Source organism: Passer montanus, unplaced genomic scaffold (genome assembly GCF_014805655.1).
Source record: "Passer montanus isolate IOZ18808 unplaced genomic scaffold, ASM1480565v1 scaffold7, whole genome shotgun sequence".
NCBI lineage: Eukaryota > Metazoa > Chordata > Aves > Passeriformes > Passeridae > Passer > Passer montanus.
Window position 1 is genome coordinate 11,671,107 of NW_024372147.1, and position 25,278 is coordinate 11,696,384.

The 25,278-nt window shown below is 35.4% G+C and overlaps 1 protein-coding gene across 4 annotated transcripts in view; it reads right to left on the reverse strand.

Moving 5' to 3' along the window:
- KDM4C (lysine demethylase 4C) overlaps positions 1 to 25,278 on the reverse strand; it is a 235,837-nt gene that overhangs the window by 31,719 nt on the left and 178,840 nt on the right. For all 4 annotated transcript variants that reach the window (XM_039729775.1, XM_039729773.1, XM_039729774.1 and 1 more), the window contains one exon: positions 445 to 630. In XM_039729775.1, coding sequence (XP_039585709.1) covers positions 445 to 630 — 186 coding nt within the window. The remainder of the gene's footprint in view (positions 1 to 444; positions 631 to 25,278) is intronic.

Genomic DNA, 25,278 nt, shown 5'->3' on the forward strand with positions numbered 1-25,278 from the left:
TGCCAGTGTTACTTTGCCAAATGACCCAATAATTATAATTTAATATTTTCAAGAGACTCTTTGGCTGCAGAACAAAGATTTTGCATATACACCACATCCATTATCTCACAGGATCTGTGAGTATTTGCAAGATATTGTGATCTGGGTATTAGTACTATACTTCAGATTAACAAAACAGAGAACTCAGAGATTTGTTCTGGCTGTCAAAACAATATACGCAACAAGGACTTTAAATTAAAAACCGTATTAGGCATATCAGGTATCACTTCTCCTAGGTAACAGCATAACGAAGAATCTTCAACCTGTAAAAGATTGCTATGCATGAAAATATGATAGACAGAATTATGATAATACATAGTGCAGATCCTCTCCTCCATTTTCTCTGGAAACATACTTTAATTCTGCAATTCCATTTTTTAACAAATAAGAAAACAAACTTCTTACCACATTTTGGTTGATCTTGTGCCTGAAACATGTAACGTAGACAACATATGGCCAGTCATCAGGCTCCATCAGCACTCCTGCGGCATGGGCACATGTAACATGGAATGATGCTGGGCAGCGTCCATATGAGCACTGAATGCAGGCACCGGAGATTTTCTTAACTCTCTGCCTGCAGAAGATACATTTCTGTAGGAGCAAAATAAACAGAATATTTTCTGTATTACTCCAACTTAAATGATACCTGCAAGTAACTCAAAGACCAAAAAATTATTTGTGATCCAGTGATTACATTTTTTATCTTGCAATATGCACAGTGAAAGGAACAACAGTTATTAATTACAAGGTAACTTAGTAATATAATTAATAGGCATTTTGCCTTTTTATCTAAATGTGTTCCACTTGTATAGCAATAAAACAGACAGATAGATAGATAGATAGATAGACAGATAGATATTTGAAAGTTTAATTTTAAATTCCATACTCTGAAAATTAAGCTACTCCTCCTAAATTTGGTAAATCAAAAACCCTCTACAAGATTTTTGTACTAAAAACAACAGCAAGACTCAAAAATAAACAGGTTGGACTAGAACGTCAGGCTAAAGAGGACTTCCATTAATTATTTGACTTAGTTCTCCACTATGAAGCTAGACTAAATATATATGTCTTTGTAAAATGGCTAATCTAACATGTTCAGGAAACAGTTTCTACAACATCCTCAGATAGCCTGTTACAGCGGATAAATCACCTCTAAATTAGAGACATTTTCTTTATCTCAAGCTTATGCATAATTCTACAGCTGAAGGCTGTTCCTAAGACCATTTCTATTTTTTAGCCTGGTTTTCATTGGTTGAGTATTTAACATAATGTCAATACAGTAGGCTGTATTTCCTCATGTCATATATTCCAACATCATGTCAACAGCCTTACTGGTATCAAGACACACTGTTGAGTTTCTTTTCCCTTTTGCCAAAAAGAAGACCACATCAAAATAATGTCACTATTTTGTAAGTGGCACAAATAATGAGCCAATAGGAAAAGAAGACAAAGGGACATAAGCTATGTTAACTAAGTCTGGAGAACACGTTCTAATATACTAAAAAAAATAGTACAAGACGAACTGTACTGTAAGGCATTAACAAGCATACTAGATAGAATAATTACTTCAGCAATTTCTGTAGACAACTGTTTTATATCACATATGAGAATTATCCTCTGATATCTCTCATTACAGCTAACAAAAATACAAATGTTATTGATGATCATGAAATTATTTCAGCTATTATAAACAGATTTTATGCAATAACACAAAATAATGAATTCATTAAAACATATTCTTGGAATATTGCTTACTTCCATTTCTTCTAAATTTGCTGCCTACCAAGTTGCTAAACAAACTCATCTGCCTATGTTGAGAACATAACCAAAAATAATTTTCGTGTGTTTTTGCTGCATGATTAATAATTCAAAGTGTTTACTGTTAACTAACATCTAATTCTTATTCAGAGGTGACCAAAGAACTTTACTCTCCATTGTTTCTTGATTTTCATATTTTGCATAAAACCAGAAGAAATTTTATTGTATAATTCAGTGCTTAAATAGTTTCAATGGCTTCTGGCATGCAGTTTGTGACAGAAATAATACTTTTGGTAAGGGCTAGCCCTGTCAAGCTCACTGGTTCTAGTTCCTGAATCACCCTGAATGTGAAATACTCTTCAAGTTCTGCCCTCATGTTCACCCTTTGCAGGCAGAAAGTGAGCTTTCACCCTTTGAAAGCGAACTGCCTGCATGGCTTTGCACAAGCAGAAATTAAGAGTAGTCCCTAGCATCTAAACTTAGGGAAAAATTTTCACTATCATTCACTAAAGGGGCCTGAATTCAGCTCTGCTGTAGCACCATTGGCTTTAAAGACTAGTAAGAGGTAAAGACAATTTTCCATCAAAAGAAATGTTTCAGAAATTTCACTCATGGGCTGACATCTTGTTGTGTGTTTGTATTCATGTGCATGAGATCATTTTCAGGTAAGAGAAGTAACTGTTTTCCAAGGGAGCTTAGGGATTTCTTTTATATATACATATTCAGAACCTACTAAGTGGAAATTCCAGATAGAAAATACAATTGACATCTAGTATGTGTAATATCTAGATACCTCATTCATATAAATAACAGAGCTCCTCTTGAATGCTTTTTCATACAGATATACACAAAGTTAAAAATCAGATTAATGGAAGAAGAAAGACCAAAGCACTTATGAGTATTTAAAAAAACCCAAAACAAAGAAAAAACAACCAACCACAACCCCAAACAACCACACAACAAAACAAAAAACCCCAAAACCAAGAGTGCACACAAAAAAATTCCACATGTTCTGAAATAAATACCCTGAAAATGCAGTTCAAAGAAAATGTAGAGAATGAGGAATAGGAATAAAGTAAAGTACAGCACAAACAGCATTAACCGAAGAAATTGTAACAATACAGCAGGACATGCTGGTCCCCCTTAAATTATTGGCTACACATGCACATGGGAGCAAATATGTTAACATTAAAATATGGTTGTAAGTTTCTCCTGGATCTTACTAAAGTACACCTTGGGAAATGCAAAAATCTAAAACTATAGCACGTAGTGTGTAAAATTTAAAAAAAAGATGAACTTACAACTCTATATATGCTCAATTGGTCTTTGAATTTAATATTTTAAGGCTTATTACCTTCCAGCAGTATAAAAGCTGCAAAAAATAAAATCAGTATTACATAAGACAGCAAGAAATGCTGAAAGGGAGGCTGGAGATGTAGTCAGGAAAACTGAAAATGTGACAAATTAAATGGCATAGCCATAGCCAATCCTCAGAAATTAGGGTAAAATTTCATCCCTCCCTGTAAGGGAACTTAGTGGCAACACGTCTGGCAATCTGGCATAGTTTGAGAAAACATTTCTCACAACGCTTTTCAGAGTTTAAATTTGAAAGTACTGGAAACAGTTACTAAAATACAAAATAATTATTTAAAAATATTAGAAAACAAACTGTCCAATTACCATTGACTATATTCTTATTTCAGTCACGTTGGTGTAAAATTAGTGTAACTTTGATGAAGAGTAAAGTTGCTTCAAATTTACTCTTATATAAAAGGAACACTGCTTGGTCTTAAGCATTTCTGTGAATGCAGACCAAAGTTTGCATGATGAAAGTGAAAAAATTCCCATGCAATAAATCTATCTCACTGGCAAATACAAGGAGGGTAATTGTTACATCAGTTAACTCCAAACCCACATTAATCTTTTGTGCTACACTCATACACTCTTTAGGTATCAAAAAGGATTAAATAATGGATATGAACAGGTGGAAAAATGTTACTGTACATGCATGAAAAGAAAAAAGGCCTCCTATTTTTCCCTGTGCTTAAGGAATACCAGAAAAATTATGGAAACCATTCTTCTTTCAAGAATGCAGGAAAATAATCAAGATTTGCAAATAGAGAAATACGTTTCTTGTTTTATGTAAGGTGCTATGTCCTTTGTACAAGCATGGCACTGAGGATGATGCATATGTATCTCAGCTTTACAATGACTATCAAACTGAGGCATGAATTTTGAAAAGTACACATAAAAGTCCAGTGTTCAAGCAAACTACAACTTGCATAACTGTATTAAGACAACATGGTCCCCCATTCAGATGTAAGAGAAAAAGCCCCTTCATATTTGAAACTGTACATCGAATACTCAATCAATTTTAATTGATAAATAAAATCAGAACACATAAACCCAAAGCAGAGCAAGCTATAAAACAATCTGTTTGGCATACACTTTTGGAATATTAGCTGAACTACATACCAAATTGTATATTGGCTATAAGTAGTAAACTGAACTGCACTGTGTCTGGCCTATACAAGCAATTCCTTCCCTCCCTGACTTGTGAAAAATAACGGATTTATCATACTCTCACTTGGGGTTTTACAACATGTGAATTTAAATTTTTTTAAAAACCTTTTTCATATGTTGATTTTAAAACCTTTTTTTGTATGTTGACATTATTTATTATAGTGTGGTGATGCATTAAAAAAAAAAGGGAAGATGATGCAAATGTACAAAAAATAAAGAATTAAAACAATCCTACTGAAAGTGACCACAGGAAAAAAGCATCCAAATCACAAGAGAAGAAAGGGAACTACTGCCTGTGAAGACTTGAAGACTGAGGTTTCACTCTCCCCAGAACTCTTCCCTGAATTCTGACTTTCATAAGTTTGTAAAATGAAGGAATCATACAGAATGGATGATTCCTTCATTTTACAATCCCAAACTATTCCTGCAAAACAAAAGGTCTAAACACTTCTCTGTCAGGGTTAACGTTGTATTTAGGTATGCAAGTTACTGCTTTTGAAACTAACAAACTTAACATACCATGAACACGTTTTCTAAAATACAATAATGCTAATCCAAGTCCCAAATGACAGTTTTTCAGTACTTTGAAACTACAGCTGTTCCTACCAGCTAAAGCAATTCTAGACAGCTAGGAAGAATGTCATTTTGATTTAATGATTGCTAGATATTAGTGCAAAGCAGAGACTGAGGGGAAAGTAGCTGAGGATCAATCTTAATCAGAGATCCAGCTGCAAAATGAATTGGAGAATAAATAAAATTGTTTATATAACTGGAGATTTAAGAATATAGGACAGAACAATGTACTGCAATTTTCTAGATTGTGAAATGACCTCTTTTTGCTCCCCAAAAGAAAAATATTCTGCTGCAAATGAATTTTATCATCACGGAATAGCTCTTTAATGTTAATAGTCTGTAAATCTATAAACAGAATGGATTTTAAAGAAGAAGTTTGAGGAAACTGGATGTCAGCATTTTGCAAAAGACAGCCCACTGGTAACTTTTAAAATAATTTTTATGCATCCTTATTTAAAGATTTAGAAATTGCTTCCCTCAAAAGGAGTGGTATTTGCAAATAAAATTCCAGTCCCTAAAAGGATCATGAATTAATCACAGTAGCTGTGTTTTCTGATGGAAGGATTTATGAAAATAAGCACAAGCTGAGGTCAAAGCAAAAAGCCAGGGACGGATTTTAGGAAACAATTTTGAGTATTAATTTCTCCCCAAAATTATTTCTATGTCTTGGCAATCAAAATTACTTAAGTGAAGGAGTTCACTGTAGTAAAGCATTAAATGCTACAAAAAGAAGCTAGTTCAAGAGAGCCTCAAAGAATTATTAGATTTTCAAATATTACTAAAAATCATTCCATAAGATTTCTGCTGCTCCTGCTGCTGCAGATGGTTAGTATCTACTAGTCAGCAACTGTCTTGTATATTCACACCCTCTTTTATATATTTGCTGTTTTTTTCCCTTCTATATATCATTTGAAATATTAAGACAGAGACACTACTGAAAAATTAAGAAAATTAATGAAAAATCACCTGTTTTTTTCCATAATGTCTGCTTTATCATATCTTCATTTTATGATGAACCCACTTTGCTTCAGAATTTATATTACCAGACAAGCAAAAATTGCTATTATATATAAACACACCCTAGATATGAAAAGTCAGCTCTACTGTAAGCAATACTAGCCATAGATACACATAAATTTTTAACAGAGCAAAGATTTTACAGAGAATATTGGCAGAAGGAGGTTCACAAGCTTATCAGCTGTGATAACCTGTTACAATATTAAATTCACAGTGAAACTAATCTTTTCCTTCTCCATTTCAAAGCCAGAACATGGAATAAAAGTGACAAAGATTACAGCAAGGGCTGGCAGCAAGGTACTGGCACAGAGATTTGTTAACGATGCGTGGCACAGTCAGAAGATGAATACGATGAAGACATTTGACACATTATCTGCAGATCAGTGAGCACATGTTGTCTGCACAACTATCTTTCAGAATACAAAGTCAGGACTTAATTTTGGCAGAGAGCATTGTCTGTTTCTATGGAAACAAACTCATTACTGGTTTTACACTTTATGTTTCCCTTTATTTCTAATTAATTTAAACCAAGATGAGTATTGCAGCTATGAAACTGACAGCATCAGATACATGTGAAGAAAGAGTTTGTTAGATGACATATTCTACTTCATTGGTTAGGCTGTTCAGGCCACTATATAAAATTAACTAGGAATGTTGGAGGAAGTACCAAGAGACTTCCTCTTCCTTGCATCTCTCTAGTATTTCAAACGTAACGACCAGTACCTCAGGGGGAAAAGCCATAGAGCTTGCAGAAAACGATTTGTGATTTCTTACTATTCAGTAAGTCTGCCTATAGTATGGGACTATGGCAAATTAAAGATGGCAGACATTATCTAGATTTAGGCAAAATTCCTTCAGTTGTAAATTTCACCAGAGAACTAAACATAACACTTATGCATCAGCAGCAATTAGAGACAGTAACCCTATTCTCTAGTAACTCTGTGACAATGTTGTTTTGTGTCTACTCCCAATGAATGAACTTTTAAGTCGTTTAATTTTGAATTAAACATGAAAAGATTGAAATCGTGACACATATGTATGTTGATTTAAAATACAATTTTAACAGCTGATAAAAAACTACCAGGACTTCCCAAAATCACATATAAATACAGTATCCATCAATTATTTCAATCAAACTGTTACGGTAATATTAGCTTTTAATTAATAGGAGAGGAAGACAAAAATACAGTGCAGAGGTAAGAAAAATCTGGTTTCTCCTGCAGCATGGCTTGTGTGATTGAAAGTCGTTAAACAGTAGGTTAAAAGAGAAGGAAAAAGAATCAAAGAAAACAAAACCCTTGGCAAAGAAGTACTTATTTTGGAAGCACATGAAAGGATTCTGCTTCTGTGATACACTATGCAGTCTCAGTAGCTGGTAAAACAGGTGTTGTGAGGCAAAAGGTAAGAAATAAAAGGCCCTGTTAGAGCTTCAGCTGTGGTCTCACAATCACCATATCTATAGCTATGCCATCTCTTGAGAAATAAACTGCTGCATATTTATTATAAGTATTCTTGAAGTATTCAAATTCATAATGACATTCCAACACCATTGGACTAAGCACTGTCATTAAGTCCCTAGTTTTTTCAGGATGGAGCAGTACCATTAGCACTCTACACTGTCAAAGATACTCTGAAAGTACTTGAGATGTCTCTAATCCTTTCCATAGAGATCTACCGATGAAAATACCATATAAACATGTCTCTAGTATCTCCTCAGTTGTATTTACAATTATTAAATGGAAAACATTAATCAGCAACACCTTCTTTAAAAAGAAGAATCCCCATGTACACAGGGAATATTCTGCTAGCACATATTCACTGAACACAAGAATAAGCGCCTCTTTCTTCCAGATTCATATACATCAGGTGACACTGAGAATTTAATCATCCTAACTCTTCTTTTATCTACTTCATATCCACCTGCTCTCAAAAATAGTAATAGGTGACTGTGAGCCCAAAGTTTACAATGAGACTCTCAAGATTTTATCTTGTTGTTTTTACATAGTCATGTATTTTTTACACACATTTTTATTAGAGACAAACCAAATCTTTTTTCCAGATCATGTTTCTTCCTCTGTAGGTTTGAAATGTTGCAGATCTTGTGGGTTTTTTCCCTCATGATTTTCACCTTATATCCTCCAGATTGTACTATAACAAACACACAGGATTTAAAAGATTTATTTTTTTTTAAGAAGCACTGTGCCTGTATTCAGTGCATCTTTCAGGCATCCTGAAATGAACAAGAAATGATTGATGCTAGAATTGGAAGGGCAAAATTTCAAGAAGATTAATACAGAAGGTTGGAAAGAATCTCCTTTTCTTCATTCTTCAGGAAGAAAGCCTTTTTATTAAAACTTTCCTTCCAATTTGCATAGATCAGTTAGAATAGATTTGCCATTTACACTAAGGCTAAAATATCTGACAAGCTGTGAAATGCCATTTAGGCTGAAAAGGTGATGAGGCATCATTTCACTGCCTCACTGCTGCAGCCTCCAGGCATCCCCACTATTATACTTTAACTGCACTTTTTCCAGCTGATTCCTATAGGCATTACTGAAGTTTATGGCAATGGTCAAGTCCAGGTTTTTTTCTGCACTATAGTGATTCAGTCAGACACTTCTAAACCCCACTGTGTAGCAGAGAGACAAAAAAACTGTGCAAAACATGTGAAAAACAATTCCAAAGAATAATGGAGGTTAGTGAGGACCTCCAGAACTCATGTAGAACAACACTGACAAGGCAGACCTAAATCAGGTTGCATAAGGCCCATCCAGCTGACTTCTGAACATCTACAAGGACAAAGATCCTTCAACCTTGCTGGGCACCTGTTCAAGTGTTCAGCTATCACCCTTCATAGTAAAAAACTCTTTTCACAGCACTGGAATTTACCATGTTTGATTTGTGTTCTTTGCCTCTCAAGCTACCACCACACACCTCCAACAAGCATCCGCTCCCTCTTGCCTGTATCCTCTGATTACCTCTGTATGAGCAGCAGTGAAATCTTTGCAAAAAGGTGTCTCTTTTCCAGGCTGAACACACCCAGTTTCTTCAGGCCCTCTGTATACATTCTGTGCTCCAGATCTGACCATCTCAGTGACCTTTCACTGGACTTGCTCCCATATGTCAATAAAAGGCAGACCAGGTGCTGTCTTAACAATAGTCAAATAAAAGGGAAGGATGGATCAATACCCTGGGCCTCATAGCTACACTATTACAAATGATGGCCTGGATGCAGTCTGTCCCCTGCTACAAGGGCACACTGTTGATTCATGCTTAACTTCTCCATCATGATCCCCACTGGTTTTCCTGCAAAGCCAATCAAGCTAAATTCCAGCAGCAGACTTTGTATTATTCAATTTCCAAAGAGACAGTTTCCCCATAAAATAGACCATAGCTGCACAAAGTATTCAGAGACGACATCTAGAATTTGCCAACTCAGAAGAGTCTTTAACAGACAATGAATACAGAACTTTAAGCCCTGTATGGCCATTTCAGGTTCCAATTTTTCATGAACTGCCATTTAATGCAAAGTGTTGCTCTGAGTAATATTATTTATACATAGTACAGAAATCAGCACTGCTTCTACATAGTTTATTTTTTAATAATTGCATCATGGTACGTCATATAAACACATCCAAACACACAGAAATTTGCCATTCTAGTAAGATAGCAATTAAAATTAGGCCATCAAGATGCAGCATTGAACAGATTACATTCTTAGCAATATCTCAAAAAGAATTTATGAAATTAAGAAATGCAAAGACAGTTTTCATCAAAATAAAGGTACCACCATCTAAAAAACTATCCTTTTGAGAATGGCAAGTCAGTATGGTAATATCCACAAACTAAAAATGTATTTCCATACAGACACCAAAATAAAAAGTATTACTAAAGAGACAATTGTATAGAATTTAAGATACTCAAGTTTCAATACTCAGAAACAAGAATCTCTGTCAGGCTCAAAAAGAAACTTCTGATGACAACAAAAGCATACATATCAAAATTCCTTCTACCTACTAGCATGACAGTAATGTGCTGCTTCGCATCTTAAAAGATTAGAAGACAGGAATGGACTTCAGCATACGTCCTCTGGGTGAGAAGGGGTCATAGCCAATTATGTAGGTGAATGCACTTTGCCTCTGGGAAGGAAAATATTGTGCTTGTGAAGCACACTGAATGAGGCCACAGCTGCTTGTCAAGTTGTTCTCTGTTGAAGGGAAGCTGCTGTGGACAGAATACACTACTAGCAAATTAGGATAAATAAAAACATTTAGTGTACTTATGTTACTGGCCATGAAATATCTGTTATCCCTACAGTAGATTGAGCCATGCCATTTCCAGGTAATAAAAATAGCATATAAACAACCAAGTAAGTCAAAACTTGGAATAGAGGGATATTTCAGAGTTACATCTGTATGGGGTATTTTTTGTTTAGTGTGGGCTTCTTTTTTTCATTCTTGTTGTTTGGGTTTTTGGGGTTTTTTTTGCCTGAGGATGGGGTCAAGGCACACATAAGTTTAACATGCACTGTATCACAGAAAATTTACTTTTCGGTCGTAAAAAGCTTGAGGGACCTCACAGCTGACAAAGAAAAGATTATTACCCAAAAGTCAAAACTTGTTTTTCAGCAGAGTTGATGTTAACATTATACCTAACCAGAAAATTTGAACAGACAAAAGTGATATGGCAGCACAGAAAATGTATAGTATTTTTTAAGACATATTAAAATGTATTACGCATAAGAAGTTTATAAAGATTCTACAATATAAAATGAATCAGTTGTAGTATCTCAGAAACAGAAAGCTATTTCGAAATGTTTCCCTCATTTCTAAGTTCTGTCCTAACTTCACTAAGTAAATATTCAGGGAATCAGACACAGAAGAGGGTGAGTTTTGCCTTAAGAGTATTTATCTATGATAAAAATTCAACAAATCATTGTTCTCTCTAGACTGAAACATATTACTTGTTAATATATTTACTGGTTAAAATAATTATTGGCAAAAAATGCAGAAGCATTGTATTTAAAGTAGTTTTTGCCCCTCCATCTTTAATTTTTTTCCTCTTACTTTCCTCAAGAGATTAAAAAAATAAAAGTACAGTATGTCATCTTTATTGTGGACATGTAAGCAAATGACCTTTTGGTTAAGAAAGTATCATATACTTTTTTGGTTAAGAAAATATCATATACATTCTTTGGTTAAGAAAGTATCATCCTTCTTGCATAAACCCAAAAGTATGTGGATGTCAGCATAGCTGCAAAGCGTTCCAAGTTTGCCGTGGAAACAACATTTTTATTTGAAAATATTACAACTGCTCACTGCAGACAATTGGCATGAAAGCTCCCAATCCAAGCTCATTGACAGCTTCTGGAGTGGACAGATGAGGCATGGAAAATATTTTAAATTAGTTCATTTATCTTGCTCAGACATGGGAAGTGATGGAGAATTTTTCATGTTTATAGGAAAAAAAACCAGAGAGAGAGAGAGAGAGAGAGAGAGAGAAGAAGTGTGGAAGAGGGGAAAGGCAGGAGTAAAGCTGAGTGAAAAGGTGGAGGAAATGAAGGAAAAAAGGTAGAAGGAGGATAAAAGCAGGGTAAAAGAAGAAAGTGGATAAAGTGATGGGAAAGAGGAAAAAGGTAGAAAGGGAGGAAATGGGGAAAGAAAGCACCTTTTTATATAAATTATTACCAGTTAAGCCAAATTGCACACATAATGCATTTTTTGTTAATTAGAAAATATACACCCCAATACTAGCCAAGCTAGCAGATGTCTTTAACTGGTTTTGATTTTATCTCCACAGTTTTCTGAGAATCAACACTGGGTTTTATTACTGTATCAAACACATCCAGATTTAAATTATTTTTGTCCTAAGGACTCAGACTATAGATATTTTTCAAACATGCTTCAGAAACTCCATTAAAGAATACAATAGCTTAAATATATATTTATTTAATACAGTGTCTTATTGCCATGGATGATATTGGAGCCCAAGACATCATATAATAAGGGAAATGGCTTAAAGAACAGACTAATGTTCCAATGCCTCCTAGGAATATGATTCTGACAAATTCAGACACAGATGGGCTTCCTCCTCCTGCTTCAAACTTGGATCACTCTATGGTAACACCTAGAAATGCAGTACTATATGAAACCCATAGGAAAATCAAAAATATCTGGTATGTACATATCAAACTTCAGAGAGAAGCTCATAGGGAATCTTGTCACAAATAATGAAGGGTGTGGAAATTTATGTATGAACATAGATTTTGTATCAGAATAATGACAAAATATTACAAAGGTCTGCAATTACTAACTTTCTGCAGTATCAGTTCTAATTCCTTATATAAAGAGGCTTTGAATACTATTCATTTTTAATATATCAAATAATTCAAACGTATTTCTCATTCTAAAAGTAAATAGAAAAGTGAAACAATGCAGTTCTAAAAGAACCTGAACAAAAATGAATGTGTGTCTTGGGTATTTTCAACAGGGATACCCCTATGGATAACATCTGATTATATTTTGTAGTGCTATTTCTTGTACACAACTCAAATTTTGCTTCATATAGAAACATGTATGTCTAGTGTTTATATTTGTAATTTATCCAGTATGTCTTGTCCTTTAACTACCTTTTCAGATGCAGTGATTAGGTTTGAAGAAGTAGACTTTTCCTCATATTTTCTCTTCAATGTTTTCCATTCTACAATTTCCTGCTCTGGGAAATACTTTGTATCCTTGACAGACATGGAATTAATTTGTTTAGCATTGAGTATTTAGCAATGACTGGTATTGAAGGGCAAGCTGGTCTCTCTTCCACTGTGATGCCCAGTCCAATAAAACAGCATTACAGAAAGAAAATTTTTATAAGCTGATTACCAGTTCAGTGTGTTTACTGACTCATCTATTTGGTCTAAGTGGACCCATTTAGCATGCAAACTATTTTGTTAGATTTTAAAATACACCTTTTTGCATCTTTGCCATCTAGCTGCATACTTTTCTTTCCCAAAAAGCATAATCCATTTACCACTGCAAACGGAACTTCATTAAATTAATAAGTCCTGGGCCTGGTCCACTGGCCCAGTTGTCCAATCTGGAGAGCTTCTGCATTTGTATCACAAACATTTTCATTAAAGCAGGACACATTCATGGGGACACAAACTCCTAAGTACAGATCTAATTTTAAAGTCAATTTTTAAAAATTTCCTACCAAGTGCTAGCAGCAACAATATGTAGAAAAGTGTGAAAGCACAATATTTCAAAAATCACAGAACAGGAATAACATGTAGCCTATAGCCTGACTTTTGAAACCCATTTTCTGGACTTCTTTTTGACTTGTTAGACTTTTGGAAGATACTCTTTCTCTCCACACAGTGCAACCAACTCCTTTGTTAATGGACCACTAAAAGATGCCTCATTGTGTCTTAATGGCATAATACATTACAGAAGTCAGGTGAAGGAAGGAGTTACACCTCTCAGTCTGAAGACATGTCATACAAAAAGCAATAGCTGTTATTTCCAGAAAGAAATATAACAACAATTTGCAAACATAGCCCTGCCAAGTAATTGGTGAACTTTGGAAAATTTGTCTATCACAGAAAATATTTTTTATCACTTGTCCAAAATTCAGCTAAACCCTTTAACAAACTAGAGTCTGACTGGAACAACGAACACGAATTTTAACATGCCACTCATTTGTCTAAGCAACTTGATAAATTTTTAAAGCAGACGTGTAATATTTCAAAGCACAGCTTACTTGTTTCAGCTCCTAGATAGCCCCCAATTGATCCAGTACACTGTGTTTGATCCCTGAACACATTTTCAATGTTTATTCAGGAACTGATTCAGTGCAGAGAAGTTTTCACCCCATACACTGTCAATTTGTTAAACACAACCTAGTGACTCAAGACTAAAGAAAAAAAGACAAGGATATTTGTATGCGTGAAGTGTCACAGTACAGAACAGTTAATACAGTGATATGGAGGCACTCATGATAGCCAAACTTTATGTGCAACTGTGAATCACTAACAGACTTATTTCCACAGGTCTGTGCAACATTACAACCATATCATGGTTTGACACTGTCTAGAAGCCAGGTACCCACACAAAATCATTCCCTTATTCTCTTCTGCTGTAGTTGAGCAGAGGAGGGGAGGGGGAAAGAATTAAAAGGCTAACAAGGTGAGGTAAGCATCAGGAGAAAAAAACAGGCTCAAAACTTAGAAGGTATAAAGGAAAAAAATTTGTTAACAGAATTAAAAGAAAAAGATTATTCTTATTAAAAGAATATTAAGAACTAAAATAAATATTTAGAACACCTTTCCCCCTGCCCCCCTCAGCACTTTTTTCCTTCCCATTAACAGCAGGGGGAGACAAAACATGGGGGTTTTAATCAGCTTGTCACTTTTAAAAATCTTCTTTCAGTTCACTTTGGGAGATGAGTCTCTTTTGTTACATCAGGGGTCCTTCCCACAGGAGACAGCTCTCTGTGAATTTCTCCAACATGGTTCTGATTTTCACGAGTAGCAGTCCTGCCTGACCTGCTGTAACCTGAGTCCCTCCCACAGGCAAAGCAGTTTTCCCACAACAGTTTGTGTAGGTAATTAGTTCATCGGGTGTAATCTTTTAGGCATAAGCTGTTTCTAGTTTGAAAGCAAGGGTCCTCTTTCTCTATCTGTGGAAGCAAGGGTCTTCTCTCTCTGTTAGAGTTTCCCACTAAATTACAGCTTTTCGGCATCTACGTGCTCCAGCATGACCACCCTTTCTCATGGGATATGAGTGGACCCTCTACATCCCCCCATGCACTTAATGAACTACAGGGAAACAGTTTATTGTATTATAGTCCTCACCACACTTGCAGAAGAATCTCAGTTCCAATGCCCAGAGCACCTCGTCCTCCCCCTCCCCTCCCTCCTTTTCAACAACCTTAGTATGGCCATGTTGTTTTTTCTGTGTGTTTTCACCTCTTCCTTTTTCTCACCCAGGAGAAAACTGCCCCTAAGTTCATTTGTTCTCAAGTTCTATCAATTGAAAAGTTTTTATAGAGGTTTGCAGTGTTGGAAGGTTGATCCTGTCTGGGCTTGGAACTGAGGCAATTGCTCACCATGCTTCTCGCTGCTGGCCATGTGGATCCCCCCGGCACCCTGCAGTGCCGGCCACTGCAGCACTGGCTACATTCAGAGCCTCTCTTCATGCTGGTCACCAAAAGCCAAAGCTACTGCCGCCACTTCTGCCCCTCTCTTCGCAGCATGGCCGGCTATAAGCAGCTAACAGGCAGAGTTCGCTGCAAACCATACTGAGATGGCATGGCCGCTCCTGGCCTCAGGGCCGCTCCTGGCATCGCGATGGCTCCCGGCAGCTGTGCCAGGATGGCCCCTTGGTGGCTGCCTCCCCACCCCTTGAAAGAAGGAAAGTTGCCCGTGTTTTTTCCTTTCTTAAATGTGTCATCACAGAGGAATTACTAACTTCTCTAACTGGCTTAGGAGCATGCCTATTTTCAGAGTCAGCCCAAAATTAATTTTGCCAGGCATGGAGGAAGCTTGTAGCAGGTTGCCACAGAAAAATCACTTCCATGGCTGGCTTCTTCCTATCTCCTCAAAAAATCAAGCCATTCAAAACCAACACAGACTAATAAACCCCTGTGATTCTGGTGGGGGGGCCACACACAGTATAAACCTTCATATAGCATGTACCTGGCACAGCACCCTCAGAGCAGTGCCTGAGAGGACACTTAGGACTAACGTCTGAGACAGCTCACTGTAGCTGGATATCAGACAGCAGGCAATACTGAGCATCTGTATACCACAGAAAAGACAAAGCATCTGTATACCACAGAAAAGACAGAGATCAAAAACTGATTTCTTTGAAGTCCTGTAGATCAGTCAAGTCTGTAGATGATAAAACTGGCATTTGCCCATTTCATGCTGATGGGGTTGACACAAATCTCTGTAACAGTAATTCACCTTTCATTTTTAACTTCATCTAAAAATAGCAGCTTCAGCACTGAGGAGGTCACATTTGGTAATCACACATTTAAAAAGTTGGGTTTAAACTTTTTACAGAATTATTTATAGAGGTACAAAGGAAAGCTGAAAAAGGAAATGGAAAAGCATATAGAATCTTTATATTATTTAAGATTTGAAGTCTATGTTTTATTGCTTTCACTGCTTCATGCTGAAATACTGTGGAGTCTTTTATTTCTCTCATTTTACATCATCACTTTACTCACATTTTTAATTTATTATTAACAGCCAGTTTTTGAGCTTCAAGGAAGTTTATCCAGAGAAACATAGTAGAAGTTAGCAGATCACACTAAGTTCTTAGAGATAGTCATTGCTAAGTCAGAAAAAGGCAAAGAACATAACCAATTAAAAAGCAAAAGTAAAGCTGCTTTCTCCTAATGTGAAATTTTTAAAAAATTCTATTTCTCATAATTCATTCTTTAAAACAGCAATCCTATATTTCTTTATGTTAATGTTCAAGAAAAGTGTAAACTCTTGGAAATTTCCTCTACATCCCTTTGCCCTGGAGATACTGGATATAAAGAATTGTGTGATTTAGAGCTGAAAATTAATGACTATTAAGTGGAGGTGAGTTTAGTTATCAGCAATCAGGCAAATATCTGTTTTGAACAAAATCATTGAAATTGTGGGTTTTGCTCTAGAAAATGCATTCTGGGATCCTGGTGATAAATTATACAAAGCCTGGTGAAGTTTCTTGGAAACCCACTTCCACTACCATGGCTAGCATATAATTTCCAGTGCCAGAAATCAGGACTCTATATGAACTATCATGAACTACTCTAGGCAATTTTGAGTCTAGTCTGCATCAGTTTGATTAATTTTGTATTATTGCAAAAAAAGAAAAAAAAAAAAAAAGTGCACTTTCATGTCTACATATGTACGTATATATATTTACTACAGTACACTTTGCACACTGAAATTGGTTTGCAGACACTCATTCGCTTCTTTCATTTTGTTTAATACACTTCTGAAAGAGCTCATTCAAAGTCATGAATCCTTGAAGCATTTTCAGAGTTCTTTCTTAGCTGATTTTTATCTGTCAACTCACTGATTTCACTACTTGAGGTCATTTCAACCTGAACCTGTTTCACTCTATAAGCACAGAGCCAAGACCTTTTAAACTTAAGATCTTTCCTTTTATTGAAGTTTCTCTCTAGACATTACTATCAACTATGAACAGCAACATGAAAAAAAAATAATAATGATAATAATAATAATAATAATCATCATCATCATCATCATCATCATCATCTTCTCCCAGAAAAATCATTTGACTTAGTAAGTTATCAGACACACAAAATCCTCCAAGTTGAAGAAAAAGTGAAGACCTAAGTAAATCTTCTAGGAACTTTGACACTCAAAATATGTGGTATTTTTCAATGGTACATGACCATATTTTAAATAAGCAATGTGGTCCTCTCAAGTATCAATAGAAATTAAAAGAAATATGACTGAATATGTGCAACAATCTTGTGTCTAGTCTTTATTTACAAATTAACAGTTTGAGTAGCTTCTTTGTCTTCAGCTGGGTTTTTCACAATTGACCTTCTGCCTTGAGTCCCCCAAAAGATGGTAGAATACATAATAGGATATATGAAAATATAATGTATTGAAGCTCTATATTCAGTGACTATCAATACCACTAAAGTGGCAGTAAATATCTAATCAAGTTCTCTCACTTAAATTAATACACAATATAGTAACCAAAGCAAGTAATAAAATCCTGCCTAGTACAATTAAGAGTCAATAATTAGAAAATATTGGAGGTGGGGAGAGGTATGTATGTTCTATGTTTGTGCAAAGTTCAGCATAATTTAATAAAATCTGTTCTCAGTGTGTAAGTAATTTCCGCGTATGGTCAAGATTGTTCACAATTCTAATAGTCTTTCTTTCCATGCCCTGTGGATTTCAGAGGATCAACAAAAAGCCAAAGACAGAGACTCTAAAAGAGTAATAATGTGCTTACTGCGGTTCCCATTAGTGAAAACATGACAGTATGCATTTCAGTGCTCTGACAAAAGGCATTTAAATTTCAATACTGTTGAAATGTTGAGTTTAGAATAAATATGATTCATCTTGCATTAGCTGGGCATTATTTCTGCTCCTTCTGTTTGCTGGAGACAAATGATACAGCTTGTCCATGATTAGGTACAACTTCTCCACATTAATTTTTGCAGATTTTTCAATTCAGCAAACATGAGAAAAAACTAAAATGTAGCAAATACATCCACTACAACTGCATGTAACTTTTACAGCAGAAATTAAGACAAAGTAATTTCTCACTGAGAAAACAAACAAATTTCAGAAGTAATGAGCACTAGAGAATTTAAACACTTTTGGGGGGTTTTATTCTCTTATTTTTCCAAGCTGCACAAGGAAGGAAATCCATGAAATTACATACCACTAAGTTATCACTCATTATGAAATTACCAATTAAACTCTTCATACTAAGTTTAGCACTCACAGACATTTACTGAAACGGAATCAGACTCTTCATTTGCTAAGAGATGAGAATTTGTTCAAGACATGTTTTATGAAATACCTTTGGAAGATACAGGAGGCAGAGGAGAGGTCCCTAAACGAACTTAGAAAATTCTTAGGTGCTAACTAATTCAACCCCAGGCAAAGAAAGCAGTACACATACCCCACCTGGATATTACCACAAACAACAAAGCAGCAGCTGCCTTTAGCAGTGCAAGACTGTGACTCTTGAAACATGACATCGTGAGTCTGCATTGCCTCACAACTTTTCCAATGTGAGTTTTTCAATAAATTAACCCAACATATCTGAAACCTGACCCAGGACACTTGAGTTTGGCATGACAGAAAGATCTTAATCAGGGCAGACTGAAGAGCACAACACAGATTATTTGAAAGACAGGACTTCATGAGGTCTCTTCTGCTCATACTGACACTGCATTAGCACTTATTATTAATGTGTAAGGCAAAATAATCAGGCCTTTATTTAACAAGCATGTGCAACTTAAGACGCACTGATTTTGCCACAGTGCAGGCTTTAAATTACATAGTAGGGTAAATTAGCTAAAAAATATCCACACAGAAAACTTGTTTGAAGTGTGGCGCTTCAAACAAGAGCAACCATAATTACTATTTTCAAGCACTAGTCAATATGCAGAAACATCGTAACTGATGATTAATATGACAAGTATGGTAAAGAGTAACTCACCTGTGCTTAAAGCTAGGATAAAGTGAAAGATACTGATAAGATAATTTATCAAAACTACCAGATAAAAATGGATAACTATGACATATTCCTTAAAGATGCTAGTTACCAGCAATACAGACCCCAGAGATCTTCAGGAAGACCTCTACAGCAAAAACTCCATTCTCTTGTCCCTCCAGAGCTGTGCATTGAAAGAAAAAGAATCTCAAAATTTTAAAGAGTAATTCTAGAGAATGTAAAGAGTCACATAGTCATATTGCCAAAAGTTTGTTAATCAGAGAATCTGAAAATCCACACTCACCTACTTTCTACCTATTTGTTTTAAAGTGCAATATTTCCATATTCTCTACAAGTCTAATGCAAGACCCCAGGTGTCCATCTTTAATGCAGTGAGCCAGTGCATATGCTCAAATGTGTAATGCTGTTTTCTGCCACAGTGAATTTCCAGCAAAACAGATTTTCATGAAAACAGAATGCTTTGAAAAGATATTGAAATAAAAGGAACATGCTACTTTTGCTTTGTCAGAGGTGAGAATATTTTAAGTGTCTATTGAGTTTTGATGTCTCTTTTAATATGCTGCCTTCATTAATTAATAAAAAAGCAATAATTTTTTTCCCATACTTCCCATTTTTTTCCCAGAAAAATATGTTTAAACTTTGATTCATGAAACGTCCCTGTAAATTTCCCTTAAAAATCAAAAAGGAGCATTAAAAAGTTACTACATTTGATAAATCAGTTGGTTTTTCTAGAGTTGAATTTTGTGCATTTTCTATTCCACAGAGAGCAACTGATGGATTTCACTGGTTGATAGACATAGCTTACTCAAACAGAATGCGATATAAATGTATTAATATAAACTTATTTTACAAGGATGATACAGCTGTTTCCAGGGAGAAAATGTACATAACAACGCACTCTATTCCAAATTTTTAGTACACAGGCCTAAACAGAAGATGTTACAAGTCCTCCTATGGTCCATGTTTATGCAGGTCCTTATAAAACAATGGAGCAAGAGAGCCATCATGCATCCAGTTTTGCTGAAAATTTTAAGTAGTTGCAGAACACTTGGACACTGAGTTTGGAAGTATACTTCTTTTCTCAGTTTTAGACACAATCGGTGACAACTCAAGGCTCCTTGCAGAGCAGTTTAAACATAATTTTTCATAATACTCAGAATTATTTCTAGAATATAAAACAAAATCCAAAAATTAGCTTTTGAACTTCTCAACAAGTTTAAAAAGCAGGTCACAGATACCTCTGCAAAAAACTTCAAATATGTATTAACACCCAAGAAAATAGATGAGGCCTGCACTATTTTATCCTTTGACAACATTCTTCTCATCAATGTTTTCTGCACCATGTTGTATAGTGCTTTTGAAAACTAAAATGGCTATTTCAGATTGAACCATGCTCTTTTTCTGCACATCCAAGAACAGACAAAAATTTCATGACACCCAAGAAAATTAATATAATTGTCTCAATATATGTTTATTACTTTCTGAAAATTTTCAATTTATTTTAAAAAATTAAGCATATGTTGTGTTTTACTACAACTACACAAATATGTGGTAAGTGCTCTTACTGTTAGTAGGGCAGTAGCTATCTGGGACATACCTTACAGGGACATGCATATTTCTAGCCTTTTTCTAGAATAATTGCTTTCTCTTTAGTGTGTTCAGAAGTACATCCTGATTACTAATTATGGAGTAAGAATTGACACTGTTCCTCAGCCCGGAAATCAAGACAATTCCTCCATACTCCTTTAAGGAATATATTGTCAGGGTTCAACCCTAGCTGGCAACTAAGCACGAAACAGCCACTGCCTCACTCCACTCCCTGGGGGAACTGGGAGAGGAACCAGAAAAAAGGCAAAACACAAGGATTTCAGATAAGAACATTTAATAATTGAAACAAAGCAAACTATAGTGATACTAATAATACTAATGATAACAATAACAACAATAATAACAATGGTTATGAAAAGGAGAGGTGAGAAATACAAAACCCAAAAGAAACAAGTTATGAACAAAACAGTTTCTCACCAAACACTAACTTATATATAGTGGGTATGACATTCTATGATATTAATAGCCCTTTGGCCAGCTCAGGTCACTAGTCCTGGCCATGCTCCCTTGCAGCTTCTTGTACACTTCCTCAACTGTTACGGGACACAAAAAGTCCTATCAACATTATGTTCATACTAAATCCAGAACACAGCACTACATCAGCTACTAAAAAGGAAATGAACTCTGCTCCAGCTGAAATCAGGACAGATATAGAACAGTGAAAGAACACAGATTTATTTGTGACTAACGCTACATGCAATTATTTTCAGCTAAAGCAATTAACACCTGAAGAAATTATGAGCAGTAATCTAGAAAACCCTCAGTTCTACTTAGTAAAGACAAACGTCTTCGAAATCAGAGGCAACCAACAAGTCCACCCACATACCTAACAGCTACATAATCACAGCAGTAGAAACCAATGTGTCATTCAAGGAGCAATTCAAGAAGCAGTGATTGAAAGAGGAAGGTTTTTAGCTTTTCACAACTTCTCAGTGCATCAGTAAGAACAAAGTATTAAATTACTCCTACCTGTTGATTTGCTGCAGCATGTAGCTTGGTCAGGCATAACCAGGAAAGATACCTGGCTGAGGTAGGAATCATTGTCTCAATTCTATAACTGAGAAAGTCAGTTTCTAAGTTGCATTTGAGGGTGGTACACACTTCACCTCTGCTACCAATAGTACATCTCCTCCCTCCAGCAAGCACACACACAGCAAACCAATGTAATACCTCAGGTTTACTACCTGAGGAAGAAAGGACCAAGAAACTACACCTCTCCATGCCTGGGCAGAGTTACAGGGGAAATAATTGTAAAACTATTCAGTTTAGCTATTGCTGAGGTCTTATTTCCCATCCTATTTCCCATGCTATTACATCACAACTCCCTTCCTCTTTCACACTGATTCCCTTCCTTCTCTTTTTCTTCCCTCCAAAATATGAAAGATACACCTACTGTAAGTTACATCTTGTGAGAAGCATTAAGTATTAGACACAACATAAGATGATACTCACATAAGAGATCTCTGGTATAATGCAAATTACTCCCCTATTCGAATGTACCGCAGTTTGAGAAGAAAGGGTATTCAAAACTGGCTTTTCATTGATTTAAAGTGCTAATGATTTGTAACATGAATTTCAGGAAAGCAGACTTTTGTACCACTGTGCCCCCCATAATTTAAGTTTATTTTTTAATTTTTATTTTTGGGGGGTGAGATAGCAGCAACCCCGTTTCTAAGAATTAGTGCAGTAGGCTGAAACTATTTTTTCTGCTTTATCATTATAAAACATATGAAATATGTTTAGATTATATAAAAGACAATTCTTAAGGAAATAAAATTTTCTCACAATCCTACCTTTAAAACAGTATCTTAATTCTATTCTAAAATCATGCCATTGTAGCACCTCATAGGACATGAAATCCATGTGCCTTACAAGATCTCAGGTTTATTAAATAGAATCATTTTTATTACTAATGATAACTAGTGATTTTGACTTCATGCCTAAGTTCTCTATTAGCACACTATAACAGAACTAAAAAATAGCAATATTTTCAATAACACTGTGATAAAAAAAAATCACAGTGTTATTGAAAATATTGCTATTTTGCAAAATGATTCCATTAATATTTATAATCTCTTTTTAAAGGATTGGATGCATTTGATGGCTTCAGAAAACAATCTACCTTTTTATTTTCTTATCACAAATATCAAATACAAAAGCTTCTTAAAATAAAGGAAGAATTTCTTTATGGATAGTTTTGGAAAAAAAGCTCAAACTGTAAGGAATAACAGCACAATAAAAATTGAGTAAGCACGTGAATGGAATATAAACCGTATGTTAAGGGGTTCATGATCTCTGAAGTGCTAAATGCTACTATTTCAAAGATCAGGGCTCCTACAGGTTTAAGGTAGTACATTTTTACTATCTGCATAAAGAATCAGGGAATGAGCAACTCAGGAAAAAAACCCCAAAATAAACAACCCAAAGACAAAAACGGTGCCATGGGTAAAATACAGATTATAGGAATATGATGCTATTGAAAATCATGAAAAAAGCCATATTGAAATGGAATAACCAAAATTTGATATTGAAAGCAATCATCTTAAAAGCTATAAAAACATGGACAGGCAGCATTCAGATGTTACAATTATGCTATATACTCAGGAATTGACTAAGAACTTGTATACTCCATGATCCAGCTATGAGTGTCAGCATTATGGGACATGAGTCTGGTAACTTGGTTCTGCAAGACCTCTGGCTCTGTGGCATGAGGTTTTCTGCTGCCCTTGTGTCATTTTGGCTGAAGTACTTATTTGTGCTATAATACCAGCAGTATCAAAATGTACAGATATTTAAATGAGTAACTTTTCCATTATGCCTTCCCCCCAGGACATAGCAATGAAGCCTTTCTTAGAGAACATCTAAACTTTATTCTTCAATATATGGAATTTTTAATGATAGTGCTCATCCAAGCTTTTACACTTTATAGAGGAAATATGACTGTGGCAAAGGTCTTTTAGCATCTTTTTCACATCAAAATAGCTTTTTAGTATTTTGAGCTTCCAGGGTGGCATGTCTGGTATGCTCACCATAAATATGCCTGAAAACTAAGAAATGGATCTCTCTTGAGGTCAGAATTTGAAAAGGTTATTTCTAGCTGATGTGAGTCAAATTATTAGTAAAAAATACTCCTTCAAAATAACGTTTAAAGAAAAACTGTGATAATGCTCACAGAGCAGTGTTACAATACATACTTTGTATAGCATTTTGAATGTAAATGCTCTGTGATAATTGGCAATGTTTCCAGTAACACCAATATTGATATATGCTCTGTGTTTTGCTCACGGCATGTTTTCTCTTTCTTTTTTGAGACTATTTTTTCCTGCTACTTTTCCTTCTATTTTTGGGGTTACTTTTCAAATATAAACAATTAACAATAACATAAAATTGATAAGGCTGTACAAATAATACAATTCCATGGACTACACGGTAGTAATTGAGTGTGAAACAGTTCTGTGACCATTACTAAAATGCTGGTGCATTGCAGGAAATGCAGTTTGCTTCAAGCTGAATGAATTATTTGGAAAACAGAATGATCAGCAAATCTTATTTTTCTTACTAAGTCAAAAGTATGTCACAGAGAATATTCTGAGTTAGAAGGGAACCTCCAGGATCATTCAGTTCAGCTCCTGGCCCTGTGCAGGATACTCCAAGAATAACTGTGTCCATCGCTTTCTGAGCTATGTCAGGCTGTAACCTCGTCCCTGGGGAGCTGTTCCAATGTTCACTGGGTGAAGAACCTTTTCCTAACATCCAGCCTAAACCTCCTCAACTTGATGCCATTCCCTTGGGTCCTGTCACTGATCACTAGATATATTTTTTTTAAAAATAAATAATGTTCTGCAAATCCATCATCTGAGTTTCAAGCAAGTAATTAAGCTTGAGTTTCAAGAAGGCAATTAAGCTTTTTTCTTCATCTGCTAATTGAAGCTGCTTGATATGGTAACTCTCTTGGGGAATTATGAAGTCTGAAGTACAAAAATTGGAACAAAAATTATAACAGTTTTCCCTCATAATTCAGTAAGATAGGTTGCAGAAGATTCCTGAAGCTTAAAAAGTCTGCATAATCTCTGCAGATAGCACATTTTGTTTCATGGCAAAAACAAGAACATATAGGGACATTCGAATTCAGGATTTTACACAACAGAAGAAAAAAAAAATCAAGTATTTTAGCATTAGAATGCAAATTAATAAAAAAATAGAAAATTGGTTTAGAACCACTCTGTAACAATTCTTGTAGAGCTTTATTACACATCTCATTCTATCTCCTGGCTGGCTGTGAAGGACTGCCAGGTTTTCATTTGTATTCCAGCTGTATCTGGTATTGATTTACATCATTAAGGATAGTTTTGTCTTCTAGACAAAAGGCATGCAATTCTTACAAATTGTTCTCTTAATTCCCAGCAAATGCAATACAGCTATTATTCAACCAAATCATACTTACTGTCATGGAATTTTTGAAGATATCTTGAAGCTACACAGACAGCTCAAACACACAGAACTGCATACTTCTCCAGTGGCAGTGTCTACCATAACCACC